Genomic DNA, 21,147 nt, shown 5'->3' on the forward strand with positions numbered 1-21,147 from the left:
ATTATATAAGATCAGTTTGCCGAACCTGTAGTTCGGTTCGACGAAACCACTCTCACCCTTTAACATGACCCTTGATTGGAAATAAATGTTATTCCATTTTATTCTATTCTAGGGTATAATTGTATTGTTGTCAATTTACAATCAATTTTTTGTTAAGCTTATACAAAGTTCGTTTAATTAAATATTGTTTCGTGAAAAAAGCTTTTGCATCTTCTCGGCCCTCGGATAATAGCCAATGTGCTCCGCTTGGTATTAAAAGTCCTTTTGGCGCATGCGTTTGAAAAAGGTAAACGGCAACTTCCGGCACGTTGCGACATTAAAAAATGGCAGATTCTGATGAGAAGAGCACGTTACTGCCAGTAGTTGTTGATTACATCAAACGAAATTGCAAAGAGTTTGTTCCGTTGTTGAACAAGTCACCTAAGGTAATGGTCGGTTTAATTTTATGGGTTTTTTTTTACCTCCGATTAAAAGTTTAAAGGCCCTTTCCGAGGGGGCCCGAAACCCCCCGCGGGGGCGTAGGTATATTTCGGTTTTCCTTTTGATATCAAGAAACCCCCAAAGGCCCTCCCACGTTTAAAATTTTTTTGTAAACTTTTAACACGACTCTAAAAACCGAAACGTTTACTTTTTTAAAGGGTTTGGTACCTCTATTACTTTTACACACCATATATTTTGAGTCGCCAAATTTTTTCCTTTCTTTTCTATTTTTAATACAGATCCCTTTTTCTCATTTTTTTGGGGTGTTCTCATTTTTTCGTGGCTTTCATGTCCAGTTGTAATACACCCTCGTGCGATTGATTGGACTCCCCAAAAAAAAAGCATAAAGTTTCGCCAAAACTTTTTTCTGAAAATTTATTTCCCATAAGAATTCACAAAACATATAAAAACACTTTAATAAAACATACATTTGGGTTTTGGGGAAAAAAAAACCCCTTTTGAGAGGTTTGTAGAACTCAAATATAATTGAATGTTACAATTTTTTTAACGTAGATGTCTCTTTTCCAAAACCGTCATTTTTCCGATATTACTAAAAAAACACAAGGTAGCTCAGTCGCCATTTTTATCCGCAACGGAAGTGATGTATAATTTACCGTACACGTACCGTTCCGAATCTGGTACCCGCAAATCGTATTGACAACTGCCTAGAAACCGGGCAACGGTACTATAAACATATAGTGGCGCCATAAATACAAATTCTGATTCATGTTTATTTATTATTGTTCTTTACAAGAGTGGTAATAAAATGGATGCAAAACAACAGTTTTGCGTAGATTCAGTTCTGAGCGGACATAATATAGTGTTGGTAGGTCAGGCAGGGACGGGTAAAACATATACTATTAGAGAGTGTGCAAGAAAACTGAGGTCATCTGGTAAAAATGTCGCGTTGACCTGTTTCACAGGTATTGCTTGTGTTCAATATCAAGGTCTAGGTGCAACGACATTGCACAAATTTGCCGGGCTAGAAGATGGGCGGCATAGCAAAGAAGAACTACTTCATTTAGTTCGTACAGATGAAAGATTTAACTCTACAAAAGAAAAAATATTAAACACTGACGTTTTAATAGTGGACGAGGTTTCTATGGTAAGCCGTAAAGTAATTGAAAGTGTTGAATTTCTTTGCAGATCATTGAGGCAGGAAGGGAATACATATTTTTGGGGAAATTCGGGCAAATCTTAAGTGGTGTTTTACCAAATTTTCCCCCAATTTTAAAATAGCTTTAGGGAAAATTCCGGGCATTATTTTTTTGATCCCTTTTTTTTTTTAAAAAAAATTTTTCCCCAAAATTTTTTAATTTTAAACCTGAAATTTCATAGGACAGCGGACGAAAAACTTTTCTTTTATGTATAAATGGTTAAAAAGGGGTAAACCTCCCAAAAAAACTAATGAGTTGATGAACTTTCTATCAAGGCCACAAAATTTAAGGAGCTTGGAAAAACCCCATAAAGGTTTTTTTATGCCCCCAAATTTTAGATTTGTATGTTTAAAATTTTTGAAACAATTTTCAGATTTTTAAATTTAATTCACTGAAAATTTTCTTTTGCTGAAATTAGTGGCGACGCTTCTCCCTTTAACAAATTTTATTGCACCAAAAAGTTTGGGTTTTAAAACAAGAAGCACCTGTTATTCCTTCTCAAAAAATTTTAAAAGTGAAAAATTTTTCAAGGGTTTCTTGTTGGACTAAGTAAGGAGCTTACCCAAAAAGGCTTTAAATTCCCTCTAAACCGGGGGCAATTCCAAACTTCCCCCACAAAATCTCAGGGTATGGGTTTAAAAGCAATTGGAAATTGATTGTAAAAATGCAACAAATCCAGGCCAAATCGGAGTTGCAGTAGGGAGAGCTCTATCATTAGAAGGCCTCCGTGTAATAACTTATAACCCTTCTCTATGTAAAACAAACACCCAGAACAGGTCAAATAAAAATTCTATAAGACATTTGTAAGTTCTTGCTTGATATTACCAATGACCTATCTTGTTTGCCGTAGTAAAATTTGTTTATCTGGTGCATCAGTAGATGACAAAACCATTACATCAGAATTCAGATGATGATTTTTTTGAAGGCATTCTAAAATGAAATTACATTATTTGAAAAAGAATGTGAGCCAATGAATTTATTTTCTTGACCACACATATGCATCTTCAATACCAAGTACTTGATTTGACTCAATTCCCGACAATCCATCACCAGGCAAGTGATCATACTTACTCTGCATTACTTCAAAAAACAAAAAAAGAGTCTGATGTCCTGCATGCTTTTTCAGTTATTTTAGATACTTTTTCAGAAACATCTGAAGAGAATGTAGCAAAAGTAGCTACAGAGAATATAACAAAACATAAAGAATCCACCATTAAATGGTATTCAAGCACAATATAATAAGGTAAACCAGATATTTGATGAAACTTGTGATACATTATCCTGGGAAATATGAAAGAAAAACACTATACTGCATTCTATACAAAATTTCAGAGATATATTTCTTCAAATGAGTACAAAAAAATCAGTGTAAAGTATTTAATTCAATTCCATTTTCAAGTTCAAATACTTACTTCCGTTATGATAAATATTCAGACAAAAGTTCTTAAAGAGAGGTCAGGTAGAAATGAACAACAATATGATGTACAAAATGTTTTTCCTGAAACTGGTTCTACAGACACTTCTGCTGGAAGTGGCAAAGTACGGTATGTCGGTGCATACTGCATTGCGAAAACAAGGCACAATCTTTGCTCAACAATGAGAAACTATCTTTTTGTCCCTGGAATGGAAACAGAAATAAAAATCATAAATCAGCAAATTGAATTATTAGATGGTATGATTCTTACTGCTTCTGATATCATGGCCACAACAAAATACCAGAACACATTACAAGAAACTATTAGGAAACAAAATATGAGAGAAGGATTGACCAATATAAGTGATGATGTGTTTGAATTTTTTCTTTATCTGCAGAAAGAAATAACACATATTATGACATATAAAACCTTAATGGAACAAAGCAAACAATTCTTTAAATATGTTTTGGAGTCACTTTTAGCAGAAAGAAAAAATTTAGAAATTTTTTGGATAACAAAAGGCATTATTTTAAAAACCCAAAGAGAAGTTAAAGGGTTTAAAGTAGCTACACCCAAAAATTTAATCTGTTGAAAAATTTCATTAAAATTTATATTTGTGAATTTTGGGCAAATTTTCCACACCTGTCTTAAATTTTTTAAAAAAATTTTTAAGTTGTTTGTTAAACATTCTTTTTCCCTTTTTGAAAAATTTTTTAAAAATTTTAATACAAAAAAAAGGAAAGGCTTTGGAGAAAAAAGGGTTGTTTTAAAATTTTAAAGGGAAAGAAAATGATAAAAGGGTATAACATTTAATTTTATTTTAAAAATGAAAATTGAGTCCCAAAAAGAAAAAAATTCCCCCAATCACAAAATTAAAAGCCCAATGGCTCCCCCCAAAAAGATTTTTTTAAAAATACAAACCTTAAAAAAAGGATTTAATGGCTCTTAAAAGGCATATTAAATTGAAGAAAAGAAGTAAAAAGCACTAAAAAGGAATTGGGAGAAACTCTTTTGCATGTTTTGAAAAAAGATAGTTGTGTGAAAATGGTTGATGTCTCCATTTTTGAAAATAATGAGCCAAATAGTGTTACAGGCTGCTCTAGCAAGATAAATGTAAGTAAAGAGTCTGGAAAAGGAAAGCAACTTTTGGGGAAAAGGAAAGCAACTAAAAAATCAAGTACTCATGATATTAATGATGGAAGGTCAATTAAAACAAGCACATTAGATCAGAACATGGAAGTAGAGAGACAATATTACACAAGATCTTCTTCAGGTCAAGCAAGTAAGGGAAAACAAACAGAAGCTGAATGCTCCTATGAGCTTCCTTCCATGGAAGTAGGTGAGACAAATATTAACAAAGAAAAGTCAAATGAAAAATGTAAAAATAAACAAAAATATAAAAATAAGCAGTCTAATATAGATGACTATAGTGATGCATGTGGGATTTGTTTAAAAGTACAAGGAACAGATGAGGACATGATATGTTGTAATTTCTGTAATATTTGGTATCATAGAGGCTGCACTGGACTAGATGATGATAGTGAATGGAATTATTTTTCCACTGATGATGCCATTTATATTTGCCCTATGTGTCAGTAGGAGACAAAATTATAAATCACAAATGTAAGTCTTTTTTTTTTCTGAAAGTTAATTCAGAAAATTGCTGAAGTTCATATTTTATAAATATATTATGAATACAAAACTGACTGTCTGTTGACCTATTTGTTGGCTATCTGGCTGACAGATTAACTCATTAGAAAGCAATGTGAGCCACAATTTCAAAAATAAAATAAAAGGACAGTAAAACCTTTATTTTGTCAATTAATTAATGTATGATCCATAAATTATTCATGTATATTAATATGTTATAATAAATAACAAATAGATAAAAAGATAATTATGTAAACAAACAAAAATTGAATTAATTACATACTGATTAAGAAGATTTTTATAAAACTGTTTCATTTAAAGTTACAGTTTAATATTCTTTAGGTATTTTATTGTTACACATTAATATACACTCTCTGTATAACTATATATATAGAAAAATGAGGTTATTAAAATAAGTTTATTCATTGATATATTATTTATTTATTTTATTTTTGTTTATGTAACTATCTTTTTTAGGTCTTTAGGGATTTTGGAGTTTTTTTGCAGCTGTTCAAAAGTTAAGAACATGGGTCTTTAAAAACTGCCCTTTTATGGCCTACATTCCAAAGGCTTACAGTCCCCTTATGAATATTGATTTGCTTAAAGTGACATTATACCCAGGGTATGTAAGTAGATCTAGAAAACGTAAAAATAAGTTTACATTTTGCCATAATTCCTTTCAATTTCATAGTTTACATGGAATAGATTATTAATTATTCACTTGACCAAAGGAAATATTTGTAAATATTCACCTATAACCTTCAAAGTGGACAGTTTTTTTAAATATTTTAGGCAGTTTTTTGTGGCTTATCATAAACATTTTCCAATATCAACTTTTATTCAACCACCATTGTAACAGTTAATCTATTGAATTTACAATGAAAAAAATGAGCATTTTATAACTTAAAATCAAGAGACAGACAAATAAATGAACAGAAGAGACAAACAATCTGATTACAGCAATGCATTTTTAAAGAGATATTATATAGATATGTTGATAAAGAATTTCAAGGAAAAAAATACTATACCTTAATTCTGACTGAGTGAAGCTAGAACCTGCCTTTTCGGTTTGTGAAACATGGCGCCCTGGTTAGTCTCTGCTGCATTAGATTTCTTGGACACAGAACTCTCTCCTAATATAATAGAGTTCATAGTCCTACAGTATGTAAGATAGTCTGGATTTGAATTTGACCCATTGTGAATGCCTCTCTGTTGTGAGAAAATATTTTCAATGGCATCACTGTTTATTCTGGCAGGTATAACTGATCCACAAGACCTCTTAAATTTTTCAAAACACATGCTATCAAAACCTTTTATACAAGAAATAATGTCCTCTCTTGTTTGCATTGACAGTAAACATTTATCTTTGTTTTCAATGTTTGAAAAGATTATTTCTTTTTCCCAGGTTCTAAACCATAAAAGGACATTTCTTAAATGTGTAAGCCTGGAGTCTTCATAGGTTTTAATAGGGCGTCTATCTCTAAAAATCTCAACTAATGCTGAAGTATTTTGTAACATTTCAATACTACTATCAAGGTCCTGTCCTTTTTCACCCAGTGATTCCTTGTACAATTCCATCAAATGAAGCATGTCTTTATTTAAAACATTTTCAGCCAAATGATTTCTCATTTTAAGTTGAGAATTTAAATGAAAATGTTCTTCATTTAGAGATGGGTGAATTTTTAATGTATTTGAAGATACATCCCACTGATAAGCTTTGAGCCAGTGGTCCCAAATTATGTATTTATCTTTAAACATTAGATGTTTTTTATAATAATGCATGTGTCCACTTTTTAAAATGTTATTTCTTACTTTTTTTATTAAATGAGAATAGTCCATAATTATGCTTATTTTAGGTAAAGTAGGATCAAATATGTTTTCAAATGACATTGTTTCCATATTAACAGATTTATTTTGGTCATCAGGTAGAAACATTTTCATGAAACTCCTATTGGACTGGGCACCATCAATACTGATATATGTCACAATAAAGCCATACAGAGCTAACATTTGCACTATTCTCCAGAATGAAAGATATAGCTCACTTGGACTGGCTTGCAATGTGGGGAAATGTGCAACTGGAAATCTGAAACCAGTTTGACCAATAAAAAGAAATTGAAGAACATGTGTGGCAAGTTTTAAATCATGTTTGCCACTAAGTTTACTCATATAATTTGATTCAGTACAAACATCTGTGAAGCCAATTAACTTATACTCTTGCCCAATCTTTTTTAACTGTAAATCAGCTTGAATGGACATCTCATCAATTAATAGTCCCCCTTCATATCCCTCTTTAGGTAGGTTAAGAAAAGAAGCTTCACTTTTCATCCAGGAAAACACATCTTTATTAATGCCAGACTTCTGATCAACTTTATTCTTATATCTCCTAATATGTGAAGAAGATGGCAGAATTAAAAATCCACTTTTTGAGATGAATTCATAATTTTTAGGAGACCGAGAATAAATGGATAAACAAAGTCTGATGACTTCGGGGTTCCACCGTCTGCTATGAGGATCACCTTGCATATTTCTCATTTGTGATTTAAGGAGAATACTTTCCTTGTTTGTCAAGTTAATTTTTTTAAAGATTTCTGCTGAATTTTCAAAAGTGTTGACTGAATTTAATATTTGTTTCATATTTTCATGGTCTGACATAGTTAGCTGTATATCTTGAATACATTCTTGTTGCAGGGAGCTGTCATAATTTTCTGTTTCAGGTACAGATTCACTTTGTTTTGAGTATGTGATGCTTTTTTCAACTGACATAGTTTCTTGATTCCTCGATTCTTGGAAGTTTTCATTCCCTTTCCACTCAACACCCATGTATAACTTGGTAATTTTAGCCCAGAATTCTTTATTTCTCACAGATTTAATAATAGTTCCTTTAAACACTTTTCTCATAGCCCTGCCAATTTCTTGTGTACTGAACTGTCCTCTAAGCTTTTTTTCTATTTCTGACAGATACACTTGACCATTTTCACTTTGAAATATATGATCTTTTAACCTACAAAAATAAATGGCTTTGTTGTAAAAATTGTTCAAAACTATTTGAAAAATATGTGTCTATTATTCCCTTTGGTTAAGATATTACAGATTTTATACTTATTTTAAATTACATCATAAATGTCTAGAATATTGCAAATGATGCTGTTAAATCTATAAGCAAACTATGAAAATATTCAATTATAAAATTTACAAAATTATCTGCCAAATTTTGTTGTACTTATGGGTTTAAAAGGGATCTTACTTGGATTGCATAGAGGAAATGACCTTGAGTAGTTTATATGTTGCCAAAGATACTTTTATTAAAGACACATACATATGTAATTTTATATCATTATGCTATGATTTGAAATTCATTGCATTTTTGTTATTTCTGTTAATTAAAAAAAAAACAACCTGAAGTCATATCAAATGAAGTTTTATTTTTGATACTGATGAATGGAAACACATAAAAGTGTGCTGGAGAATATTTGTTGTTATCATAACTGATAGTATAAAATTATATCCACAGAATCTGTATATACACTATATATGTATATAATTCATGGTGTATATGTTAGTTTGCAAGAAGAAAATAATACAGTGTACACCTATAACCAATTACTTGTTTCATTGTTAAAGGCAACATTTTAAATTTCAACCAATATAAAAATTCACTATTTATATGTAGAATATCAAAACAACATTGTCATTTTCATAAAATAAAACTGACTTCATCATGAATTTAATTGGTGATATATTAGTCAGGAAATTGATGTACTATATTAATACATGTGAATTTAGGAAATGCCTATAATTCTTAAATTTCAGCACATTAGTGTGAATAAGAATAAAATCATATCATTATGGGTAAATAAAGGCTGCCTTATCAATCACTATAAAATGCTAGTTAGTGGCAGCATTTTATAAATATTAAGTAGTTTTCTATTTAGAAAATAAAAAAAACAGTTTATAGAAGACAATTTAATTATTTCATTGTTAGATGTAAATTTGTTTTCTTATTTGCTGATTCACTTGGAAAGACTTATCTGAAATTTCAAATTAAAACACAAAGTTTACTTGATTTCATATTTTAAGAATACATCTATTCTATTACTTTAATCTTGAGATCCAATTAACTTGGATTGAAATTTACAACATTGTGTTTTTATGCTGATTATACATAATTTGTACATAGAACCTGGGCTTAAGATAACTTAAATCCCAGATAGAACATACTAAGGATTTTTGCTCAGTCAAATATATAAATTTTAGTAAATAAATAGTCTGCCCTTCACAATGTTGTGTTTATTTGTGCACATGAAAGAAAGAATATTTTTAAAGGTGTTTTGCCTCAATATAGACTTGAAAATATATTTTTAATTTAAAATTATTGAGTTTATGTATACACTTCGACAAAATAATAAAACAAGAGCTATCAAATGGACAAGCACACTTGACTATTCTCAGTACTTGATAGTATACCAACAACCTGGATAATGATGAAATTAACAACTTTTTTTAGAAGAACATTCTATTCATTAAAAACATTGATAAAGGAGCATAATTCTGTCACAATGCTTGTTACCTCCTCCATGTGTATATGTTTTGGGCAAGGTGGTGAACAAGGGTGCATAGTTTCAAACCCATATGTCAATGGACTTTGCAAAGGTTCAGTGTTATATGTCAGTGGACTTGAGGTGGTACAAAAACTTTAACATGAGTGGTTAATATGCCAATGCTCAGGAGGTAAGGATAGCTCTCAATAGTCGAGGTAAAAAAGTAAGCTTTCATATTACAGCTTCAACTTGCTGTCAATTTATGAATTTTATCTTATTTTTATAAGAGTTCCCTTTTCATTGCCAAGTTAGGTCTTTGTTTCAATCCCCATGCAAAGTTTGGTTGAAAAATTATTCAATAAGAGCTATAATTAATATGAATATTTATTAAAAAATTCTATTTCTCCTGCTTTTTAATAATTTCATAATACCTGCCACAACAAATGACAATCGAGATGGGTTTAGCTTCTTCATGTTACTATAAATATGCCTCAAAGTCAGTCTTCATTCCTGCTAAGTATCATTAAAGGGACTCCACTGGTGTTTTTTGAGATTTTTTTTTGCCATTTATGTTCCATTTGATTTAAGTTTTGACTTTTAAGGTTGTGGAAAATTTCAGTTCATTCATTTCCTCTGTTTTAGCAGAATAATTATGTTATGAAAGTTAATAAAAAAAAATGAAAAGGGTTGCAACACTTTTCACATAAAATGGGCTAGGAATAGCAAAACGATTTTCAGTTTATTTCTAAGCATATTCCTGAATTATCTATTGTAAATCTTTCTCTTTTAGTGCCAAACTTGATCGGTGTAATAAAGTAGCATGTTCTATGTTTTATTGCTTTTTGGACCTCAGTGGAGTTCCTTTAATATGTAAATATATACCTAGATCGGTAATTTTATGACTGTTACATCAAGTTGTAGTAATAAAGTTACCATTTTTCCAAGTCCATCCTTACAGTTTATATGGATACAGCCTCTGTTGCTAAAAAATATCGCCTTTATTGCAATTCAAAATTAGCGCCACTTTATGTCACCAGGCAAACAGTGCCGGTGCCCGGTTTCAAAGCAGTTGCCTATACGATTCGCGGGAACCAGATTCGGAACGGTACGTGTACGGTAAATTATACACCACTTCCGTTGCGGATAAAAATGGCGACTGAGCTACCTTGTGTTTTTTTAGTAATATCGGAAAAATGACGGTTTTAGGAAAGAGACATCTACGTTAAAAAAATCGTTACATTCAATCAAATTTGAGTTCTACAAACCTCTAAAAGGCTTTTTATCCCGAAACCAAGTGCCTATGATATAAATCTGTCAATGTCATTACAATTATAATTTTTCTTTTCTTATTTCTATACGTTATTTCCAACTACACAGCAACAAAAAAGAACAAAAAACGTATCTTCGCCTTAAAATTCATCACCGAAACTTACACCCATTTTCCGTTTGTTTACTTTGGAATAAACCACTAGAATTGATAAAGTCCATGATTAGGCTATAGGCAATGATTAAGAAATCTTGTAAGACAATATGGTCATTTGGATTAAACGGTAAACAATATCGTTAACGTTTATGAATGAAAATCGAAACGAATCCGTTTAAATGTGTAATCGTGGGGGCTTTAATATCAAGGGTTCTATGATATCAGGGTATTTAAATTTTCTGCCTGATAACACTTGCCTGATAATTATTTTTGATATCAGGTCAGTAACCTGATATCAAAAATAAGCCCCGCCCATTTTAACAGACTTTTTTTCAATTGCTTATATAAATTCTCATTTTCATCAGCATGAGAATTCTACAATGTAATCTCATACCCTTACAATTCTTGAATCAAGATGTGATATTTTTTATTTATTATTTCGATTTCAATTACGAATAAATTAGATAGCGAATAGTTTTAGCACCAACTAAATGAAGTGACGTCATAATTTGTATTGCAAATGACATCATCGATGTTCACGTCATATTATACATGTAATCATAACAATTTCTTTGAGAACTTGTAAATGTTTACTTTATTTCGCCGGATTATTATTTCATAAATGAACGCATTGTTTCGTTTGAAAAATAAGACGCATGTTTGTGTAGCTTGTGTTTGATTGCCTATTTGACTTTTCTTTGATTGAAATTATCATGAACTTTTGAATTTGACAATTCAAGACAAAAATTGCAGTAAAGTTAAGTTTATGTGATTCTTAGTGGATTTTTGGATCGATGTTTAAATTAAAGGTAAGAATTTTATCGTATTAGGCCTACATTCTGTTGTATCTTTTATCCGAGTGGAAAGAAAAAATGGCCGCCATCTACAAATTCTAAGTTTCAGGGGCGGAAGAATTTGTTTTCAAGAATTATTTCTTTGAACAAAAATCTCCCTTTTTACGAAATTCGCTATTTAAAAGTTGATTATTTTGTTATTTTGACAGTTATTATGTGTTACATGATAAATAGAAAAACATGCTACTGTCTTTTGATATCAATTTTATCAGGCTCGGCTGATATGGACAGAAAGGGCTCGACAAGCCTCGCCCTTTCTAGCCCATATCAGCCTCGCCTGATAAAAATGATATCAAAAGACAGTAGCATGTTATTCTCTATTAATTTGGTAAATAATGAATGTATTTGTGGCAAGAAAACTATTTTATAAAACCATCATATCCTCGAGTGACCAGTTTCGACACCCTTAAGGATTGTTTTGTATGCGTCTATAAAAACGATGTGATTGTATTGCAGTGTTCAATCTAGAACAAATTCCCAGGGGGCCCTTCGGGCCCATAAACTTTTCAAAAGGGGGTCATTTGAGAAAAAAGGGGGCCCACACTTAAAATGAACATCAAATTCAAATAAGGTATTGTATCTTTTAAGTTACTTGTTCACGTACCATATTTAGACCAAAAACGGTTGCAAAATTTCAAAACAACTCAACTAAAAAAATGACATTAGCGTTGATACAGGCTCAATTTTAAGAACTGATTGGTAAAGAAGCGCGATGACATAATGTTCAAAGAAAAATATGAATCTTATTTTAATGTACAGACTCAAATCAAACCGAGTCTGCAATTCTTATGTTATTTTGTTGTGATTAATGCTTCTGAGGGATCACTTTGTTTCCAGAATTTTTTACCAGGGATATTTGATAATAATGTTCAGTTTTTTAATCAGCGCCCGACATATAAAGGAAAATCATATTTTGAAATTAGCTTTGTTTATGAAGAATATAAACTTACAATAGTCGGTAAAAACATTTACTCTTCTCAATATATCCAAGCGAAAAACAAAGTGTCAACAGGTGCTAAGACAATGTATATTGACATACCGGTACCTTTGATCTTTTGTCAGGGCAGCAGTTCTTACGTCACGCTTAAGATGTCTGTATTGATTAATGATATGCACAATGTTTTAGTGCAGACCAGCCAAAGACCAATCAAAGTTAATTTACTCGATTGTCAGACACTCCCTAGCCAATCGTGTTTGATTGCTCCATCTTTAAGACTTTTTTAATTGGATGAAGGCGTGTTCGTAATAATTTATGCACACTTCTCTATAATTAACTCGCACTTTTCACAAATATATACGGTATATATTTTTTTCCTTTGGAAAGTTATTACATATTTATTTGTTTTGACCGTGAAAAAACTATAACTACACGCACGTATTGGATTATCTGTGACGATTTGTTTTGCTTATAAAAACTGTGACTCAAAAGTAAGTAATAGTTACGGTACGAAGAACAAGTCTACATAGTATTTACAGACGCGGACCAAGAGAGCGTAGCGATAAAGGTTTTAAATGGGTTACCGAGTGCGGTAAACTATCTTACCAACATGCTCTTGTTTTTCAATACAAACTTCAGTTTTGAATTCAGTATTTATTAATATTATTCACAAGACACTTCTTTTATGTACTTAATCAGGTTTAAGAAAGCATTTTAATGTCATTTAGGGCATTTTCTATGAGTGCGCCCGTCGGGCCCACAGTTGATTTTGTTTTGCGCCGGCGGCCTTTTCAGGGGGTCAATGGCGCAATGGCGCGCTCTAGATTGAACACTGGTATTGTATAAAATGTTTTAACTTTTTAAAAAATCTCTAACCTTTATGAAATTGGTAAATTTAAGCTGTTTTCCAGCTATTCCTTTTCATAAACAATCCTACTTTCACTTCACCCAGGAGCGGCCATTTTAATTGAGAGTGCCCTAAAACGACGCTATTGATTGGCTAATTTATTTATGTGTCTGGTGGGCTCCAGCCCATGTACGTACATAAAAGTAATGGCCAACCACACTGGCCCCAGCCAGCAGTCAGTATAAGGGTCCAATGCAACAAAAGGCTGTGATCGAGTATACTATATATATTTCTCAAACCCTGTAAATGAACAAATACAACATATTAGTAAATAACAAAAGTATAATACATTTATTGATGTATACATGATATAGGAGTTTGATATCAGGGTTCGAATTTAGGCACGCAAACACGCTAATAGCTTGTAGAAATTCTGAATAGCGAGTAACAATAAAAGTCACTCGCATATATTAGCGAGTGAATAAAAAACGGACACAAATATATAAAAGTCTCCTTTTCAATAAATGCTTGTGTAAAATTTGAAACAAAACTTATAACGCCGCAAAATAAAGATAGTCTCGCGCATTTTCGCTGTAAATACAACTGCGGAAATCCGATTTTTTTGGGGGTTGCCCATTTTTTTGGGCATGTGCGTGATAAAATGACGTCAATCGGTACCCGCGACTACGATTGGTAGATAATTTTGTAACCGTCTCTGATTGGTCTTTATAAATAGACATGTACTGGAAAATCCGATTCCCGTTATGCTTGACTTTACCACGTGAAATAAACAAGGTCAAAATGTCTCAAAAGTCTATAACTAATTTTCTAATGTCGAAACGGCCGGCGGACAAATCTGATGGAGATTCTATAGCATCTAAAATATCAAAATCAAATATCGAGGAAACGTCTGAGAAGGCAGTAACTGCAAGCTTGAAAACTGTGAAGAAATGGCAAAAAGAACTTAATGTTGACCTCGATATTGTTATGGGTGATTCGTCAACCGTGACTCAAATGGCCTGCAAAACATGTAAAATGTTTGCACCTGCAGACAGTGTATCTAAGGTATTTATATTTAATTACATTTTCTGTCTATTTATTAACCAGAATGGAAAGATCATATGTAGTTATAAATATGGTCTTGTCCCTTTCTGTCCATTCTGTTTGTCTTGTAATGTCCAATCTTTTATATGGTCTCGGGAATGGGTGGGGGGTGCAATAAAAACTGCCTAGGCTAGGGAGGGCTATCGCCAATTTTTTTAGGTTGTAGAAACTGCCTAGGCTAGAGGGGTAAGACCACATTTATTTAAGAAGGCTATCACCAGCATTTACATTCTATTTCAACATTACATGATCCATGCCATTATGAGGTCATTTTTTTCAGAAGCTTATGGCTGTTTTCATTTTATAACTACCACCTTTGGTACCATTGGTCCTGATCTGACCTAAAGAAATGTTCTCATAGCATTTCTATAAAAGCTTCTTATTAGATAAATTTTTTTTTATTAAAACTAGCAGCAATATCTAACTATTTGCATTGCACAGATTATGTTATTTGTATGCATTTTTATTTTACCATAATGTTTTATATCTTGACACAAGGTGTTACAACAGTTTCCATTTGTTACTTTTTTCAGTTTGTGACTGGTACAACTAGAATAAAGGTAGAGTCATTGAAGTCTCACCTGAAGTCTGTGTTACACCTTAGAGCTGTTGATGCGAAATTAGCTGCATTGAGGAAAAGCAATAATAAGCCATCAAAAGTAGAAGAGGGTTTTCAGAAAATAGATGCCTCTACATCAGACAAAATGTGCCTACTCTTCAAAACAGCATACCATGTAGCTGTATATGAGAAACCTTTTACAGACTTTGAAAGACTGATTGAACTGCAAAATGCTAATGGTATTTCTTTAGGGGACACATATGTAAATGATAAAAGTGCAAAGAAATTTATTTCTGAAATAGGAGGGGAGTATCGTGACAATGTTTATAGTTTATTGCATGATGCTGACTACTTTAGCGTTTTCTGTGATGGGTCAACTGACAGAACAGAAACTGAAAAAGAGGTCATTATGATTAAAGTGCTTGAAAACTATTATCCTAAAATGAAATACTTAAAGCTAGAACAGCCAGAAAACACAAAAGCAACAGGTATATTGGAGGCTATAAATAAGGCATTTACTGAATTTGACTTGCGTGATTACAAACAGAAGACAGTAGGGTTTTGTTCAGATGGTGCAAATGTAATGATGGGGTCTCGACGTGGTGTAATAAGTTTAATGAAGGAAGAAGGCAATGCTGATTGGATTTTGTCTGTTTGGTGTTTAGCACATAGGTTAGAATTAGCTGTAAAAGACTCTTTCAAAGGTACTTATATGGACACTGTGATAGAGATGCTTACTTCAATATATCTGTTTTACAAGGGTTCAGCTAAGCGAAACAAAGAAGCAACTGATATTGCTGAATTACTGGGAGAACATTTCCTCAAGCCAGAAAAGACTAATGGTACAAGGTGGGTCAGCCATAAGCTGAAAGCTGTAACTAAGCTTCTGAAAAATTGGCCTATTATAGTGTTTCAAATGGAAAACTATGCTGAGGATGTGAGTAATAAGGCTGAGGACAGGGCTAAAGTAAGAGGGTACCTCAAACTATTAAAACAACATAAAATGATAATGTACATGGCTTTTGTGCAAGATGTCCTTAATGAAATATCTAAAATCAGTTTATTGTTTCAGCGTGATGATATCACTGTATACAGTGCAGTTACTAAATTACAGAGTGCTGAGGGAAATCTAAGGCAACTATTTGACAATGATGGCCCAGCTTTAGTAGAAATAAAACATGAAATTCAGGGCAACCAGTTTCGTGGACATACTTTATTAAATATGCTAGCTGATGATTCGTGTGCACTGACCACTGACAAACAAAGAATTGTTCAGTCAGTTATAGACTGCATATCTACAAGGTTTGACAACATACTGTCTGATAGCATATATCTATCATGTAATGCTTTTGACCATAAAAATTGGCCACTTATAACTGACAGAGCTGCTCTACTTCTTTATGGCATTGATGATGTGAGAGTTGTGTATAGACATTTTACATCTGTGCTTCAGAATGCCAATTGTGACTTGGTTAATGCTCTCAGTCAATGGAATGACTTAAAGATACATGTGGCTAGCACTGCTCGGTACCAAGTTATGCACCCACTTTTAGTGTGGCAGTTGGTCAGTCAGGAAGACACTGATAAGGGAGATTACAAGGACATATTGAAGATTATACATTTAACAAGTGTTTATCCCTTATCCAATGCCTCCTGTGAACGTGCATTTTCTACTATGAAACGCATCAAAACTGACTGGCGATGTAACCTTGGTGTGGATATGATGGACACCCTTATGAGAATTTCTGTTGCCAACATCAGCTTCAAAGACTTTGATCCTAGACCAGCAGTCAGGAGATGGTGGCTCAATGGTCAGAGAAAGAAGAGGCCATCTACCACTCCATATGGCCCAAGAACTTGATATGATTTGTACATCATATGTTAATAAATTTGAGATCTCAATTTCAGCTAGTCACTTTTCATTTTAGCTAGTAAGTATAAAATGCACAAGCTAATTTTAGCTAGTAGTTAATATTGCTAAATTCGAACCCTGGATATATTAATTATGGTTATATTATGTTATAAATTCACACTGTGGTCAAGTCAGCCAGAAATATCTTTAGTCCTTACTTAAAACAATTGAACCTTAAATGAAATTAAACAAAGAATATATTTACATACCAATTGTGGATCAGGTTTCATATACTGTATAGGTAATTGACCTTTTCGAAAACCTAGCTAAACACCGTTTTCCGGTACGTTGCGGATTTAGCTCTGGGGAATTACACCAAATGAAGTACATAACACAGTTACATGATATTTCTATTTTTCTATCATTATTTTACCGTTTAAGGTGAAAGAAATTGATGTTTTTGAAAATTATCGATATTCCTTTAATATCTATTGCAAATTTTTGTAAAAAATAAATTGTTTATGATGAAAATCAATGAAATTTAAACAGACATAGTGGAATCTTCCATAATAAATAAGGTTATTTTCTGCGTAAACTTGTGTATTTACTTTATTTTTTTGTATGGAATTATTCATACAATGATATTCAATTATTTTCTTATAAAGAAATAACTGTTTTATTTCAATTTAATTTAATTTAATAAAAGGCCGAAAATATTGAGTTCGCTATTACACTCCATTAGGTGAATTCCCCAGAGCTATGTACAGAAAGTACCGGAAAACGGCGTTTAGCTAGGTTTTCGAATTCGTGAATACACCTCTGTTTCTCTCACTGACTCTTACTGTGCTCTATTAACTGTAAATGGTTAAATGACAGGTGATAATATAAGATAGTACATAGTGATTGTACCAATTACCAAATTATTACAAATATAAGCGTCCATCTTGATTACAATGAACTTGTCCAATATACATGTTTGCCCAAATACTGAAATAATTCAAAAAAGCATTGCTCATCTTTGACTCAAAAAAGGTGAATCAATAGTACAAAATAAGACCAACCAACCTCAACCTTAAATTTCCAAGAGACAGCAAAATAGTTATAATAAAGTTCAACAAAGCTAGTTCACATTTGACTTCTCAGTACCAAGACTTGTGCAAAAGTGAACACTATATCACATGACCACAATAATTGGTTAAAAACAGCGGGAATTCAAATGCTTGACTAATCACTCAAATTTACAATGAAAGGGAGATTATAGACAACTCTGTAAAACTAAAATGTGAAAAGTTTAAAATAAACGAAAAGATCAAAAACACGAACTGGTTACATTTACACACGATAGGAGACTTTGCACCATAATTCTTTTACTTACGTTGTTCACCAATATCAAGAGCATAGACCTGCAAAGCATCAACAAGTGAAAACTAGTTTATCTTTTCTTTATTTCTTTCATAAATAAAGCATAATTATATGTGATAAATGCTATTGTTAACCAGGTTTTCAATTTTGAAAATCCTGGTTATTAGATTGGGGTATGGCGGGCGGATGGGCGGGCGGGCGTCAAACGAAATTGTGTCCGCTCTGTAACTCTTCAACCCTTTGAAGAATTTTGATGAAACTTCAGACAAATGTTTACCACATCAAGATGACGTGCAGAACGCATGTTCCGCATGGCTGGCTCCAAGGTCAAGGTCACAGTGACATTAACATTGAAAATCCTGTTTACATGATTTTAACTTGATTTGGCAGTCAAAGGTCATATCATCTTTGGAGGTAATTTAAAAAAGATATGATATATTATTTCATGTCTACTTTGTAACTTTGTTTTCATTATACAGAATTATCAAATATAATTATAGTGAACAAATTCTTCTGTGCTGAACTCGTCCTAACATTTCTCAACGGATTTTGTTTCAAACTTTTCACAGAAGCTTTGTCATCAAAGCACCCTGGCACATATTGTCGGGGTTTTGTGATTGGATAGTTTTTGACCTAATTATGGCCCTTTGTTTTTTTCCTTATACATAATATTATAGTGAACACTTCTTCAGTGGCAATTCCTCCTACATTATTCATGTTTTACATTGCACATACACATGTAGTTACATTGTTTGTTGCTTGTATTTGTATTTCAAATACAACATATTTATCTACAATGGTGATAATTGAAAACCTGGTTTCATGGCATTGCCATGTTTCTTGTTTTATTTTTACAGTGGTTTGGACGGTTTCCCTCTTCTGTTTGACCTCCTCTGCTGAAAAAAATATAGGTTGGAAAATAGCACCTTTACTTTCTTTGTCGAACCTGCAAAAACAAAATAATACATTTAGTGGAGCAACTAATGAAAATATGGCAATTCATTCCATCCAAATAAGATAAACATATCCAATTAATTTTCAATTAACATTCATTTATCAATTAATAACCGTAAAAAAATCTACAACACGTACAGGTTGCTTTGGGGTGAAAAAATGCGCCAAAAATAACACTATTGGGTAATTTTACTACCACGTGACCTGAGGATAAGGAAATGAGGTCAGCAGACAGGGGGGTATTTTCCAGCAGATTTTTTCAAGGAAAACATGACATAGTAAAGTGAGTGTCAAAATGGCATTAGTGAAATCATACAAAAATCTCTTAAATAAAGTATAACATGCTAAATCTTATCTTTGGGTGTCTTATTTACTACATATTGTTACCTAACCAACTAGAGGAATCCCCTTTTGCTATAGGGTAGTACAGTAATGACGTAAGCGGCCGCTTATATCAATTATGATGCAAAATATAAATGGCGTCGAAATAGGGCAGCGTAAAAATGGGTCACTCGACGATATATTTGACTACCATTTTCCTTGATGGTTTTTACACAGTCAATTAAAATATGTTATAAACACATATACTGACATATAGTCTGTTCATATAGTTTTAATTTTATAGCAAGTTAAGTGTTGGAAGTTTTTCACAACTTAACTTGAAAGTTTTGACCCATCTATCCTATCATACTTGCTTTTTTGGGGATTACCTTGATACCGTAGTAACCTCCTCTGAAATTACCCAAAATGGCAGACATTGAAAATATTCTAAAAAATGTCATTTTTATTGGTTCTTTTGAAATAATTTTTGACAAACAGTTCAGGAAAAGGTCCAATTATAAGATGGAAGAAAAAGCTCATTAATTTACAGGGATCACGCTAGACCTAAAATTTAGGGAGAAGTGACTTCTCCCTCCAAGTGACTTCTCCCTCCAGTGAAAATAGGGAGAAGTTTTTAGGGACAAGGAAAAGTGCATACGAACTGCATTTTTTGAAGTGTTGATGTTCCATTTCATACTAATTTCTAAGATTGATTAACATTATGTGGAGTACATAACAGTTTATTAAGTAACTCATGACAATAAATAGCAAAATTACAAATGTGGCAGTTTTTTTTCCTTCTATATCATCTTTATCAGAGGTTTTGTGTAGCTTGTTTTGATTTTAATGCTGCAGTCATATGATGTGCTGAAATAAAAAAAAAAATATTTTAGTAAATCACTAGTAGGCCCCTAGGCTCTATCACGGATTTAAATTACAGGGATCGGACACTCCCAGCACCCGATAAAGGTACATCGATCGATAATTTATCGGCGCTAAGCGAAAATGCCCGTTCGCAACGGATACTTACTTTACAAAATACCATGTAGCTTTTCCATTTATTATCCGATTTTTGAAATTTAAAGTTTATTTTCAAAAAAAATGCTTGTTTAATTCAAATATCTAATTTATTTTTTAAAGATACAGACTATCTGTCCGCAACGACGATTAAGAAATTAACTTGACGAAATCCGCGGTAAATTTACATTTTTTATATAAAAAGCAGATATTTGAAATTTATTATTACGGTAACATAATAAATTCAATTTCAAAATATAAAAGAAGCCGATGGAAGTTATTTACAGTTGATCAAAGATGCAATATTTAAGATTTATTTGGTTATGTAGTCAATTGACGCACAGTTGTTTTACGGGTAATGTATTGCGGGCTTTACAATTCGCTCAACACGTGGAGTAAATTTATTCATCTTTTTAAATACAAGATATTGCTGATATTGTCAATACATGTATTGCCATTTTCATAGGATATTTAAATTTTCTTCATCATTTATATCATTACTTTTTTTATGCCCCCACAGAGTGGGAGCTTATAGCGTTGCACTTGCAGGGTTCCCGCTGTCGCTCGCCAATGGCGCCAAATGCGACAATATATTAATTCTGGCGCATAAAATCTTAAATTGGCGAATTTAACTGGCGCCAACGTAAGATAAAAAGCATCCGACAACTAGTACA

At 32.4% G+C, this 21,147-nt stretch overlaps 2 protein-coding genes across 2 annotated transcripts; one reads left to right on the top strand and one right to left on the bottom strand.

Moving 5' to 3' along the window:
- Positions 1 to 2,680: 2,680 nt before the first annotated feature.
- Positions 2,681 to 8,057, bottom strand: LOC132747156 (uncharacterized). Its single transcript, XM_060736480.1, has 2 exons — positions 5,731 to 8,057; positions 2,681 to 3,255 (listed from the first exon to the last, which is right to left on the bottom strand). Exon 1 carries the CDS (start codon positions 7,601 to 7,603, stop codon positions 5,732 to 5,734), a length of 1,872 nt encoding a protein of 623 aa, XP_060592463.1. The 5' UTR covers positions 7,604 to 8,057; the 3' UTR covers positions 2,681 to 3,255; position 5,731.
- Positions 8,058 to 14,135: 6,078 nt separating this feature from the next.
- On the top strand, positions 14,136 to 16,828 carry LOC132747144 (zinc finger protein 862-like). Its single transcript, XM_060736471.1, has 2 exons — positions 14,136 to 14,369; positions 14,942 to 16,828. Exons 1-2 carry the CDS (start codon positions 14,136 to 14,138, stop codon positions 16,826 to 16,828), a joined length of 2,121 nt encoding a protein of 706 aa, XP_060592454.1.
- Positions 16,829 to 21,147: the final 4,319 nt, after the last annotated feature.

Source organism: Ruditapes philippinarum, unplaced genomic scaffold (assembly GCF_026571515.1).
Source record: "Ruditapes philippinarum isolate M1 unplaced genomic scaffold, ASM2657151v2 ctg10142_1_1_1_1, whole genome shotgun sequence".
NCBI lineage: Eukaryota > Metazoa > Mollusca > Bivalvia > Venerida > Veneridae > Ruditapes > Ruditapes philippinarum.